Source organism: Diabrotica virgifera, chromosome 5 (assembly GCF_917563875.1).
Source record: "Diabrotica virgifera virgifera chromosome 5, PGI_DIABVI_V3a".
NCBI lineage: Eukaryota > Metazoa > Arthropoda > Insecta > Coleoptera > Chrysomelidae > Diabrotica > Diabrotica virgifera.
The window spans coordinates 58,469,043-58,483,333 of NC_065447.1; the positions used below are offsets into that span (position 1 = coordinate 58,469,043).

The window sequence follows — 14,291 nt, forward strand, 5'->3', positions numbered from 1 at the left end:
CTAGTAAAATTGCTTATTATTTATTTTTCTGATGTTTAATGCAAAATGTTCTATTCTTTTTGCAATTTATGCAATTTTTAGATATACTTTTTATCGTTAGTTTTTGTCTTTTTATTTCGCGTTTTCGCAAGCAGTAATTTTTAGACACATTTTTGACTTACCGTTTATCATTATCTTTCACCCATTCATTGTACAAAAATTTATTTCATTCCATTCATTTATCGAATCACTGTGGATCGATTAACAACTTTTTAACGACTTTTCATCAATCTACTGCTTTAATAAAATCGAAATTTTAATTTTTAGTTGATCCTCCTCCTTACATTGATGGAGTTAAAATCAACAGTCCGCACTATCTCTGCAAAATATTGTTGAGTCCTGGTTCTAGCAGGAAGTTTACAGTTGTTGTTTCCCAATATGAGAAGTCTACAACCATTTATTATACTTTAAGAGCGTATGCGACTTTACCATTTACGTTGACGAAAATAGTTGATCCGTACAAATATGAAGATCAAGTAAGTAAATAACAGAGGCATTTTAAAATAAAAATCGATCTCTTTCGGGATTTTTCCTTAAAGTCGCCGACTTAAGAAATATCGAATTTATTCTTTTCATTTGCACCATACTGTACACTGTGGGCCGAAATAAGGCCCACAAATAAATATACATTTTTTTGTTGAAAATAACTTTTTTGTTTTTTGGGCGATTTAATTTCTTTTTGCAGGGCTAATAGCCTAACATGTCCTCAACATGACTGAAAATTTGGAAGCAAAAATAACGTACAGGGTCGGACTTATAAAAAAATTTATGTAACGGTGCATTTGACCTCGTTGCAAATGAAAACTGTCTTAGCTAAAATTGAACTGATATGCTCTTTTCATAGGGAAACTATCCAGAACACTTCAGTAAAAAGGAAATTTTTCAAAATTACCAGATTCACAAAATATCATTTTTTTATTAAATTAGGAAAATATAACATTTTAACAAATAACACATTACGAAAATAGTTTAATAATTTTAAAACTTAGACTAAAATAGTATGAATGAGGGCACCGTTATTGTTTACCACTTCTTGAAGTCGTCTGCGCCATAAATTGATAGCCCTATTTATTACACCTTGTTCAAAATTGTTCCAAACAAACTGCATTCTTTCTTTGAGCTGTTCGATGGTTTCAAATTGTTGTCCGTCATACAAATTTTGTTCGAAAATTCCCCAAATTGAATAGTCAACCGGATTTAATTCTGGGTTGTTAGGTGGCCACATCTCTGGCTCAATATAGTCCGGGCAAGTTTCATTCAAGAATATTCTTGGTTTGTGGGAAGTGTGCGAAGAAGCACCATCCTGCCGGAATGTGTAATCATAACATACTTCTTCAATTTCAGGTAATAGGTGCTGCAAGATTTGTTCTTGTAATGTTTCTGAATTAAGTTTTATCCCGGCATCAACAAAAATCAGACGAGATTTTCCCAACATGGATACTGCAACAAAGACCATTACACCTTTTGAGAAATGACTTTGTTCAATTAAAAGATGCTCGAGAGGAATTTATCTCTTAAATTGTATGTCAGAATACACCCAATTATTTTGGGTATTTTTAGGAGGCCGCAAATAAAACATTTTTTCATTTGAAAACCATATTTTTCTATTGTCTTCACGAGAGCGGAATCTTCTTAATAGCAAATTACATCTTTCCAGTCGGTTTTCTCTTACATTGGCAGTAAGTCTTTGACAGTAAACTTTTTTAAATACTTTAAGATGGCAATCTTCTTTAATGATTCTTCGAACTGATTTGCGGGAAATCATAGTTTCTTTTGCGATTTTCCTTATTCCAACAGATTGGCCAGGTTGCAAATTTCCTAAAACAACCCTTACTCTAGCAATATTTTCTTCAGTTCTTGAGCTTCTTTCTTCCTCTTCCACTTTTATTTTCAATAGACCAATGGATTTCCCTTAGATGTCTTAAGAACTCTCCTATCGTTCCAATATACAAATTTTTCTCAGGAAATGCATTTACAATTTTTCTTGCACCATGGTTATATTGTTCACGGTAATATTTAATTAAAATTTTGTTCTCTTTGCTTAAAAGTGGCGTTATGACGTTATGAACTGTCCAATTTACTTATTTAACTGTAAATGTCAAACAAATTCCTTGGCAACCTAAGCAGTCATGGCTTACTAAGTAAAATTGACATATTTGAGCGTTTAACAAATTCTTAATTTAAGAAAAAATACTGCTAATGTGAGGCAGTATAAAAACGATGGAAAAGATATAATTTAGTGTTAAGAGGGTTTCGTTCTGGTGAACATATTACAAAGGTACTCGAATAAGATTTCCCAATTTAAGTAAAAAATAATATTTTACAAATTCGGGATTTTTTAAAATTTTATGGTGAAGGCGGGTTCTGAACATTATTTAAATAAAAAAATGATATTTTGCGAATCCGGTAATTTTGAAAAATTTCCTTTTTACTGAAGTGTTATGGATAGTTAACCTGCCAAAAGAGCATATCAATGCAATTTCAGCTAAGACAGTTTTCATTTGCAACGAGCTCAAATGCACCGTTACATACATTTTTTTATAAGTCGGACCCTGTACGTTATTTTTGCTTCTAAATTTGCAGTCATGTTGAGGACATGTTAGTCTATTAGCCCTGCAAAAAGAAATTAAATCGCCCAAAAAACAGAAAACTTATTTTCAACTAAAAAATGTACTCCTTTATTTCGGCCCACAGTGTATGTTTCCATAACGATAAAGTTATTTACAAAGTTTTTAAGAGTTAATATAGAGGAATTATCTAGTAGTATATAAAGTCCAATAAATATAAATGATTGTGGGAGATGTGTATGGGGGAGTAACAACTAGTGTTACGACAGGTGTGGGAGAGAGAAACATTCCCTAGGGCTATGCTGATGATATAGTGTTAGTAGGAAATATTGAAAACGATTTAGAACAAAAACTCAAAATGTGGAGACAGGCTCTTGAGGAAAAAAGTTTAAAACTTTAGTAGGACAAAAACAGAGTATTTGTAATGTTCGTTTAAAGATGGAGTTACTACAAATAAAATGATATCTTTAAATGGTGACATGATTGTGCAACATAATAGTTTTGTGTATCTAGGATCGGTATTACAGAGTAATGGGGAAATATATGCAAATGCATGCAGCAGAGTTAGGGTTGGATGGGTGACGTGGAAAGAAGCGAGTGGTGTTATTTGACAGGACAACTCCAATGAGGCTGAAGGGAAAATTCTATAAAACAGCGATAAGACCGGCTATGATGTACGGAACTGAATGTGAGCTGTTAAAAAGAAAGAGTGACAAGGAATGCATATGGCGGAAATTAGAATAAAAAAGTATAAAATTAAAAATGAGTATCTTCTTCTTCTTCTTCTTTTAGCCCATTTCTATCCAACTTTGGACATAGGCCTTCCCCAAATCTTTCCATTTCCGTCTGTCCTTGGCTGCGTTTTTCCAGTTAATTCTTGCAGCTTTTACAATATCGTCCTTCCATCGCATCTGAGGTCTTCCTCTTCCTCTTCTTCCTGTCCACGGTCTCCAGTTTTGTATTTCAGCATTCCACCTTTTATCTTCCTGTCTCGCATTGTGGTCCGCAAATCTCCATTTTAACCCTGTTATATGTTCAGTTACATTTTTTACTTTTGTTTTCTCTCTTATCTATTTGTTTGAGTTTCTGTCTTGTAGTTTTATTCCCAACATGGATGTTTCCATTTTTCTCTGAGTTATTTCAATTTTGTTTATGTTGGCCTTTGTTAATATCCATGTTTCTGTGCCATACGTCAGAACAGGAAGGATGCACTGGTCAAATACAGGGTTTTTAGATACTGTTGTATCTTTGTGCTTTTTAGTATCCATCTTAACTTTCCAAATGCTGCCCACGCCAATCGGATTCTTCTCTGTACTTCAATTATTTGGTTTATATTTATTAGCTTTGATTATTTGACCCAGGTATATATATTCGTCAACAACCTCAATATTGACATTATTTATATTTACATTTATTCTGTCGTTTGTATTTGTCATGCTTTTGGTTTTACTCATGTTCATTTTTAATCCTATCTTCTCCGATGCGTGTGCTAGTTGAGTTAGCATTTTGGCTAGTTCTTCTTGGTTGGTTGTAATATGGACAACATCATCGCAATATCTGAGGTGATTGAGATTCTTCCCGTTTATGTTGATACCCATGTCTTCCCACTCCAGTTCTTTAAAGACGTCTTCCAGAGCTAAGGTGAAGAGTTTTGGGGAGATTACATCTCCTTGTCTTACGTCTCTACGTATTTCTATGAGATTTGTTTTGTTTGTTTTATTTTCCCATTCGACTGTCATAGTTGCTGTTTTATAGATGTTATGTAAGAGTTGCCTGTACCTGGAGTCTATTCTGCTGTTATTTAGAGCTTTTTCTATCGCCCATATCTTGACACTATCGAACGCTTTTTCATAGTCTACAAAGGCTAAACATAAATCTAGGTTGTATTCGTTTGCCTTCTCTATCAATGTTTTCATAGTGAGGAGATGATCTATGGTACTAAACCCTTTTCTGAAACCTGCTTGTTCAACTGGCTGATAACTGTCCATTTTATTTGTTAGTCTATTGGTTACAATTCTAATAAAGAGTTTGTACATTTGTGAGAGTAGTGAGATAGGTCTGTAGTTTTTTAAGTCTCTTTTGTCTCTTTTTTTGAATAACAGTATTGTAATACTCTCATTCCAGTCGTGAGGTATTTCTGCCTTGTGTAGACATAGATTAAATAGGAGTTGCAGCTCCTCTATAATAGCTTGGTTACCTTCCTTAAGCATTTCAGTAAGGATACCATCTGGACCGGCAGCTTTGTTATTTTTCATTCGAGATAGGGCGGTTTCAATTTCATGGACGTCTATATCGGGTAGAATTTCAGAGTTGACATTTTTAATTCTTCTTTTTAGATTTTCTTTTGAGTTATTATCAGGCTCCTGTTTTGTGTCATATAATTCGCTATAGAAGGATTCTATTATATTTGTTATTTTGCTTGAGTCGCTTTGCTCCTCTCCATTTTTGTTTTTAAGTGATATTATGACGTTTTTTCCTAGTGATGGGTTTAGACATTTTACTCCACGATACCTTTCTATTACTTTCTCTACTTCTGTTTAATTATATTTTCTGATGTCTTCCGTTACCTTCCTTTTAATGGTTTTGTTTAATTCTTTATATTCTGTTCTGTATCTACTGTTTGCTGCTAGAAGTTGTTGTCTTTTTTTCCATAAGTTTTCTCGTTTCTCTGCTTATTTTGTTGTCTCTTTGTTTTGTTTTCTTAGCAACCTTTATTCCTCTTTGTATAAGGTTATTCTTTAATGTAGTGTTAATCGCATTAATGTCTGTTGTATCATTTAATATTAGGTTTTCCTTAATGATTTTTCTGAACGCTTCGCCATTTTCTTTTAATTTTTGTTGGTCTATTATTGGTTGTTTCTTAAATCTTCTATTCCTTTCTCTTTTCTGGTCAATGCATATTCGTGCTCTTAAGAGTCGATGGTCACTTCCCGTGGTGAAAGATTCAATGCTGTGATGTCTTCGAAAATATGTTTTTTTATTTGATAGGAAGTAGTCTATCTCATTTTTTTGTTCTACCATCTGGTGATGCCCACGTCCATTTCTGGTTTGCCTTCTTCTTAAAAAAAGAGTTTATGCCATACAAATTTTGTTCTTCTAAATATTCAGCTAGTTTACGACCTCATTTATTTCTTAAACCAAATCCATAGTCTCCGATTTTTGATTCCATTTCATCCATTTTTGACCTAGTTTTGCATTAAAATCACCTAATATGATAGTGTAATTCACGTTTTGATCCTCTATGGCTTTTGTTATTTCGTCGAAGAATGTTTCTACTTCTTGAGTTCTAAAATGAGTATATTAGGGGAAAATTATCCTGCCGACCGATGCATCGTTTGCTGTCCATTGATCAAAAACATGATGACCACTTCTCAGCAGTATCATTAACAATACTGTCGATTAGGCTGATTAGTACTGTTTACTATTTGTAGTGTGTTTAGTTAGCTAATAAACAATGTTCGACATAATTTACTCAGAATTATTAATGTTATCTGAACTAATTTATTATTGATTGACTGATTCGGTCAGTATAGACAGACAAATACACTACTACTACTACTACTATTACCTACTACTATCGGTTTACAGCGTTCTCTGACGCCTTCCGACTCCTAACTGCCATTCTTCTCTATTTAACCATAGACCTGGAGGGATTTCTCTTTCCTCTAGTTCTTTTTCAATTCCCTCCCTCCAGCTTCTTCTCGGCCTTTCTCTTTTCCTTCTCCCTTGTGGTTTCCACGCCAAAATCTGTTTAGGCATCCAGGCAAATATAGCTTCATGGATTTGTTTTGTATTATAGATTACCATGTTTTCTTGGACTGTTATCCTTTTTATGTTGTTTTATTTTTTCCTTTCCTTCATTTTTTATATTGTTCTATTTTTTTGTGCGATATAGCTAGTCATAAGATCCAAATATTTCGTAAACAATAGTAATTCCCCACCAAGTATGTCTTACATTCACTTATGAAAGGCACCTACTCGATTTAGAGCCACTCCTTCACGCAAGCCAAGACTGAATAAATGGGGTAATAAGATGAACACAGAAGTTGACATTATTATTATTATTATTTTTAAATCGACATGTTTATATTTTCAATAAATTTTAATATAAACTCGAACACATCTTTTCTATTATAATTTAGAAGGCAAAGTATATTTGTTGGTAATTTAATGCTAATTTTTGCGAAGTTTTCCATTAGGTTGTTAATGTGGCTATGTTTTCTATCTTTTAGAAGATCAGTGTTCCATGAATGATGCATAAGCAAATTTTATTCTTGTTATAAGCGGATAGGCGCAAACTTTCGGCGCCAATGCTATTTAAGTGCATTTATTTTTTTCGAATCCTGAGAAAACTAATAAGTATTTTTGAAAAATTTAAACGCAGAATGAAAGATTACATCACTATCGAGGGTAGGAAGTTCTTGAAAACTTCTATAATATTTATTATAATAAGTTACAGAGGTGAAAAAGAAGAGAAAATTGAGTGCGATTTTTAATTTCAAATATCTCATTCAAAATATACCTTTTGTTTATTCTAAGGGACTTTCTAATTTTTCAAAAATATTTGTTAGTTTTTGCAGGATTCGAAAAAAAATGAACACCTTGGTCGGTGGTGATATTTTCCAAATTGAACATTCGCTGTATTTGTCATACAACGCACTCAGTCGAACAGAATGTAGTGACAAGGCCACTAAATATTTGACACTGTGTGTCAAATTTGACACTGTGTGTATAATATGTGTGTAGTAGATACTGACAGTGACACTTTCAAAGCTTCCATACCAGTGAGAATTTTACTACACGTAATTTACCGTGTAAAGAAAGAAAAAGTAGGAATATGACAGTGAGTGTCGATTCGCTCGGTAAAATATTTGCGCCTAGGCTCTTAATGACAAATCTCTCCAGTTCCCAGTTCTCCTGTTCCTATGCTATCTTTTGCCCACGTGTTCATTATGTTCGATATTTATGTGGGTTTCACCCAGCTGATTGTGTATTATGTACAGTTTCTTTCTACTATTTGAGAACTTATAGACGGAGAAACAGCGCTGAAAAATCTCTTTGAATTTACTAAAGCTAAATTTTTCACAGTTGATTACTGTGATTGTGTAGAGAAACATACTGCGGTCGGTCAAGCGAAACGTAGAACAGGGGTTACTGAGAGGGTATCAAAGTTGCTTTCCTACGAAGGTAATTAAATCCATTTACTATAAGGCTGAAAATCAGTACACACATTCTATATTAAATATAAATAAAAGTTTTTATAGTCGGTCAGCTGTATGACGGGACAGAGTCGGTCGGTCGGACCCAATGAATGTACAGGGTTATTCACTATATTTTGACCCCCTTGTAAACTGCTTTATTTACAGAATTCGGGCGTGATGACGTAATCGACTATTTTTTTTAAATGAGAATAGGGGTCGTGTGCTAGCTCATTTGAAGGGTTATTCACTTCTCTATACAGTACTATAAACATTAAGATCATTATTTATACAGGGTGTCCAAAAAGTTTTTTTTAATTATTAATTAAACAATTAATTTAGTTAAAATTTCTTTTTGACACCCTGTATAATTAATCATGTTAATGTTTATATTACTGAATAGGGAATTGAATAACCTTTCAAATGAGCTAGCACTCGACCCCTATTCCCATTTAAAAAATAGTCGATTACGTCATCACGCCCAAATGGATGACGTCACTAGTACGATGTATATGTCAAAAAATCATAATTTAAAAATCGAATAACTTTTGTATTTTACATTTTTTTCTAATTCTGTAAATAAAGCAGTTTACAAGGGGGTCAAAATATAGTGAATAACCCTGTACATTCACTGGGGCCGACCGACCGGCTCTGTCCCTTCATATAGCTGACCGATTATAATATCTTTTATTTATATTTAATTTAGAATGTGTGTACTGATTTTCAGCCTTAGTAAATGGATTTAATTACCTTCGTAGGAAAGCAACTTTGATACCCTCTCAGTTACCCCCCAAGTAGCACCGAACGGGTTTATTAAGTCTTTTAGGGATGCTTTAAAACTGAAGAATAAAACTAAAATTAAAACCGTTTGGTTTTTAAGTAAACCTTAAGGTTGCAATAAAACCGCTTTCAGCATAAAAGGGCCCACTCTGAAAGAGGTCAATAAAACCAAAAATAAAAACCTTCTTAAAACTTTGTTTTCTTAAGCAACTGGTTTTAAAGCTGTTGTGAAGGTGCTTTTAAAACCATGTTAAAAGACACTTTAAGTGCATGCAGTTTTATAGCAAACTTAAAAAGTTTCTTAAATGGAGACTTAAAGACAATTTACCATATTAAATTATTCTTTAAATCTATATACTCGATATAGGCCAACAAATTTTTCCATGTGTTATGATAGGTAGATACGTGTTTGTAACCATAAAATAATAAAAGTACTTGGTTATTTCGAACTGTCAAGGTAGAGAAACACTTGCACACCCAAATTGATTGATAATGTTAACAAAAATAGGTCTAAATAACTCACGGGCCCTAAGATTTCTGACTTTTGGCGATTAAAAAATAAAAATAATAAAAAAATTTAAATCCGAAAAATATTAATTTAAAAGAAAAATAATTTTACCTACAATTTTAATGTTTTAATGTTAAAATAAATCGAATTTATGTCTTTAAGGCGCTTAGTTATAATTTTTATGTCAGCCTTATATTGTAATCTATCATGGCTTTCAGCATCTCCAGAAAACAATATGGCCGAAATCCAAATAAAACTATTTGGTCTATCGACAGAGAATTGTTAAGATCAAATGGTTTTATTTTATACCTTTCCAAGAGCATATATCCTACATAAAAGCAAGGTTGCCTTGATAATGCCACTCGGTCTTAATGTGAATTTAACCTAAAATCGAGACGTCGTAGTGCTGTGTGTGTTGTATTTTTCTTTTAAAATGACCAGTTCGTTTATATTTTAAGTACTTGCTACTTATTTCTTCCATACTAACTTTACTTCCACTTTTTACAACACACTACACCACTGTTTCGCTCTAAAACAAATGGCCGACCATTTTGGACATGAAAGAAGAGGGGATGAGTTTTATTGTTTTTAACAAGAAGCATAGTTTAGTCTTTACGATAACCAAATTGATTCAGTTAAGAGCGTTTGGTTTTAATATAGCCTACTAATTGCTTTTAAGAAAGCAACTAAACAAAAATTAAAAAAAATTGTTTTAAGGCATATGTTTAACTCACATAATAGTCTTGAGATCAAGTACCTAGTTTTAATAATAGGTTTTATTAGTCATATTAGGAGAATCTTTAAAACTGCAATAAAACTAAAAGATCACAAATGAGAATGTAATAAAACTAAACAGTCCGGAAGTTCTTCATAAAACTGATTAGTTTTAAAGTGAACTGAGAATAAACCATTTTAAAACTACAATAAGACAAATTATCTATTAAGATTAATTAGTCTTATTTCATACTCTTATTAGATACTTTAAAACTAGTCACAAATGCTTAACAGTTTTAAAGTTCTGGCAGTATATCTACAAGGTAACTTTAAAACCATTATCTTCTTATTTACCACAATAAAACTTTTATAAACCTTAAATAAAACTAAAATGCTTTTATTGTGCTACTTGGGCCCTGTTCTACGTTTCGCTTGACCGACCGCAGTATGTTTCTCTACACAATCACAGTAATCAACTGTGAAAAATCTAGCTTTAGTAAATTCAAAGAGATTTTTTAGCGCTGCCTCTTGGACTATTAGATTCACTGGCTTTTCAACAATTTTAAAACCGACATTGAATCAGAAAATAATGTAATATTCTTATGTTCATTATGTGAGAATGTTTTATATTCTTCCTTCTTTTTAAGTGCTATTTCCGCGACGGAGGTCGGTAATCATCATAACTATCTATTCGGACTAGAGACGGCTGCTCTGAAAAGTTCATTTGATGTACATCCGTACCATTATCTCAGGTTGCGCAGCCACGATACTCTGCGTCTCTCTATGCTTCTTTTTCCTTGAATCTTTTCCTGCATAATCAATTGGAGCAAGTTGTATCTCTCTCCACGTGTAATATGTCTAAGATATTCTAATTTTCTTGTTTTGATGGTATTTAAGATTTCCATTTCTTTATTCATCTTTCTCAGAATCTCTTTGTTTGTGAAGTGTTCTGTCCACGATATTTTCAGAATTCTTCTATACACTCAGAGCTCGAATGATTCTAGTTTTTTCATTGATGCCGCAATCAAGGTCCAAGCTTCTATTCCATAAAACCAAATCTAGAAAACGTAGCACTTAGCCAACCTAACTCTTAGTTCCAACTTCAAATCTCTTGTGTAGAGCACTTTTGTCATTTGCTTTAGCCTTTTCTATTCTGATTTTGATTTCCTGGAAGTAATCACCTGAGGAGTCGACCATATTGTTCATACAGATATGTATATTGGTCGACTCGTTCGATATTGGATCCGCTTATGAAGATGATCTCGTTATTTTTTGAGTTTTCGATATTCTCATAAATTTTGTCTTCTTGACGTTCATTATTAGACCGCATTCTTGTCCAAACTCCGCTATTCTGGTCACGAGCCTCTGAAGATCCCCAGTATTTTCGGCTAAGATTAAGTTGTCATGAACATATCTAATGTTGTTAATGGGAACTCCATTTACATTTATTCCAGCTGTTTCACCATCAAGAGCTTTTCGGAGAATCTCACCTTCAAGAATTGGCAACAACATCCTTTTCTCCCCAACATTATATTCCAATCCTATTAATATTCCATATGTCTCTGCTGGCCAAATAAGCGTTGCTTGTGCATTTGATACCTCTTTTCAATTGTGCTTGGGGAATTATATTGCAAACCTGTTCCTTCCCCCTTTTGGATATGTCGCTGTAATTTACCGATGTTAAGATCATTGCTATTTACAAAAACAAAAAAAAAATCTTACAACCCTTTTATTTATTCTAGATAACTGGTGAATGGCGAGGAATCACTGCAGGAGGCTGTCCAAATCATCAAGCAACATATCCAAATAATCCACGATTTATAGTAGATATTGATTCAATTTCAGACAACAACCAAATTTTAATTGAACTAAAAGGGCCTAAACAATACCAGTTGGGATTTGAAGTAATGATACAGCAGGTTAAAAATGAATCCACTACTGCACCATTCAGAGCAAAATCTTCCGGATCATACAGGTATGTAAGCACTGAGAAGAATCATCATCATCATCATCAATGGCGCTACAACTCTTCGTGAGTCTTTGACGCGTTTACTATTGCCTTCCATGTTTGTCGGTCCTGTGCCACTAATTCCCATTGTCGCACTCCCATTTTCTCTAGATCTTCTTTGACTGCATCTTTCCACCTTTTTCTAGACCGCCCTACAGACCTTCTTCCATCTGGCCTTTCCCAGAACACATTGTTTATAAGGCGATTGTCGTTACTGCGTATCACATGCCCTGCCCATCTGAGTCTATTCGCCTTTATATATCTGACTAGATTTTCTTTTCCGAATAGAGAGTCTAGCTCGTTATTGTATCTGCGTCTCCATTCGTTTGTCACGCTGTCTCTGCAAGGGCCATATATCATTCGAAGGATTTTACGTTCCCACACCAGCAATTTATTTATTCCCTTTTTGTTAGCGTCCATGTTTCGCTTCCATACGCGACTGCTGGTCGTATTATGCTCTTATATATATATCTGGATTTTTGCACGTTTTGAAAGACGTTTTGACTTCATTAGATGTTGCATTGCAAAGAAAGATCTGTTTCCTGCCATCATTCTCGTTTCAACTTTTCGCTGTAATTTGTTGTCATATGTAATTGTTGCTCCTAGATATTTAAATTCTTTAACCACTTCGAAGTTGTGATCGTTTATAGTAATGTTTTGCCTTATTCGCCGTCGTTCTTGTTTTGAGACGACCATGTATTTTGTTTTGTCTTCATTTATTTTTAGACCGATGTTTAATGCAGCTTCTTCAAAGCTCGAGCAACAAATATCCTTAATTTCTAATGTTGATTGTGCTACTGCGTCTACGTCATCGGCAAAGGCGAGTATGATTTTTGCTCCCCGAGCAGTTATGTCTGGTTTGAATTTTTGATACATTTTTCGCATGACACATTCTAAGGCCAGGTTAAACAACAATGGGGACAACGGATCTCCCTGTCAGTCCAGAATTTACGCAGAAAGTATTTGATATTTTCCCCATATTCTAACTTGTGCAAAGGAGTTTCTTACACTTACACATATTTGTGTTACCGCAGCTAGTTTCTTGGGTACGCCGAGCTCGATCATTGCCTTCCATAATGTTGCACGATTAATTGAATCATAAGCCTGTTTGAAGTCTATAAAGATCTGATGCACGTCCTGATTATATTCCCAATACTTTTCTGAGAAGAATCATAGAACAGAATAGAAAACATATGAAGTATTGTTGTCCTTTTAGAAAATTTTATAGTAACAGGTCTTGGACCTACCATTAAAAAATATTACCTCTCTCGTGAGACTGTTTTTATTCAGTTATTCATGTCTCTTGTTTGTCTCGTTCAGGGGTATAAATTTTATGACTCTTTATGTCGCGTGCGTCCCCCCTATGGGGGGTGCACCATGGAGTCATACATAATAATTTTTTGCAGGATTGTTTGATAAAAATACTTTCAATTTACTGGTAATATTGTCTTACAAATTTTTAATAATAATAATAATAATAATAATAGCTTTATTGCCCAACAGTTTCCCATTTACAGGACAATGATAAAAATATTACATAATTTATAACACCTATAGGTAAGATTTAAGCAGTAGTACCAAAAAAATAACATTAATAATACAAGTTAGACTAAAATTAATATCAATTCAAACCGAAAAAGAAAATAAATTAATAAAAAAAATAAAATAAAAAATTAGTGCTTATTTCAGACACTCAATAGCTACTTTTATAAAGTTCCTTTGAGAACATGAAAAAATGTCACAATGCTTACCAATAACATTAAAATTTCTACACATTACATTAATAGGAGCCTTACATAGAATATTTGTACGAGCTCTTGTACACCTAAATAATACATTTGTTCTTAAATTTGACCTTGGAATATTAAAATTAATGTTTTGTAATATTGAAATACAATCAATTGCATTATTAACAAGTTTTTACAAAAAAATTAAAGATGCAACTTTTCTTCTTAATTCTAAACTACACATACTAAAACGATCACACAAGTAATTATTATCTATACCTCTAGCCGGATAAAGACCATTTACTTTAAACATTAAAAATTTTAGAAATTTTCTCTGAACGCTTTCAATTGCAATGTTATGACAATCATAGAAAGGACTCCATACAATACTGGCATATTCAAGTTTAGAGCGGACATAAGTATAATATAGCAATGTTAATGACTTTATATTATTAAATGACTTACAATTGCGAATTAAAAACCCATAAGCCTTCAACGCTTCAGAAACTTTAACACACATATGTTCCACAAAAGTGAGTTTTGTGTCAAAAATTACACCCAAATCCTTAACCGTGTTCTGCCTTTCTAATATTCTATCGTGACAACTATAGTTAAATACAAATAAACTTGATTTCCTAGAAAAAGTGACTACTTTACATTTTTTTGTGTTAAGTTGTAATTTGTTGCTGTTGCACCAATTTTCCAATATTTCTATATTCTGCTGAAGTTGGTTACAATCATCCAGCTCCC

The 14,291-nt window shown here is 33.3% G+C and overlaps 1 protein-coding gene across 2 annotated transcripts in view; it reads left to right on the plus strand.

The window, feature by feature from the left end:
• LOC114331133 (calpain-7) overlaps positions 1-14,291 on the plus strand; it is a 105,522-nt gene that overhangs the window by 84,372 nt on the left and 6,859 nt on the right. For both annotated transcript variants that reach the window (XM_028280615.2, XM_050652544.1), the window contains 2 exons: positions 307-515; positions 11,549-11,781. In XM_028280615.2, the coding sequence (XP_028136416.1) occupies positions 307-515; positions 11,549-11,781 (442 nt within the window). The remainder of the gene's footprint in view (positions 1-306; positions 516-11,548; positions 11,782-14,291) is intronic.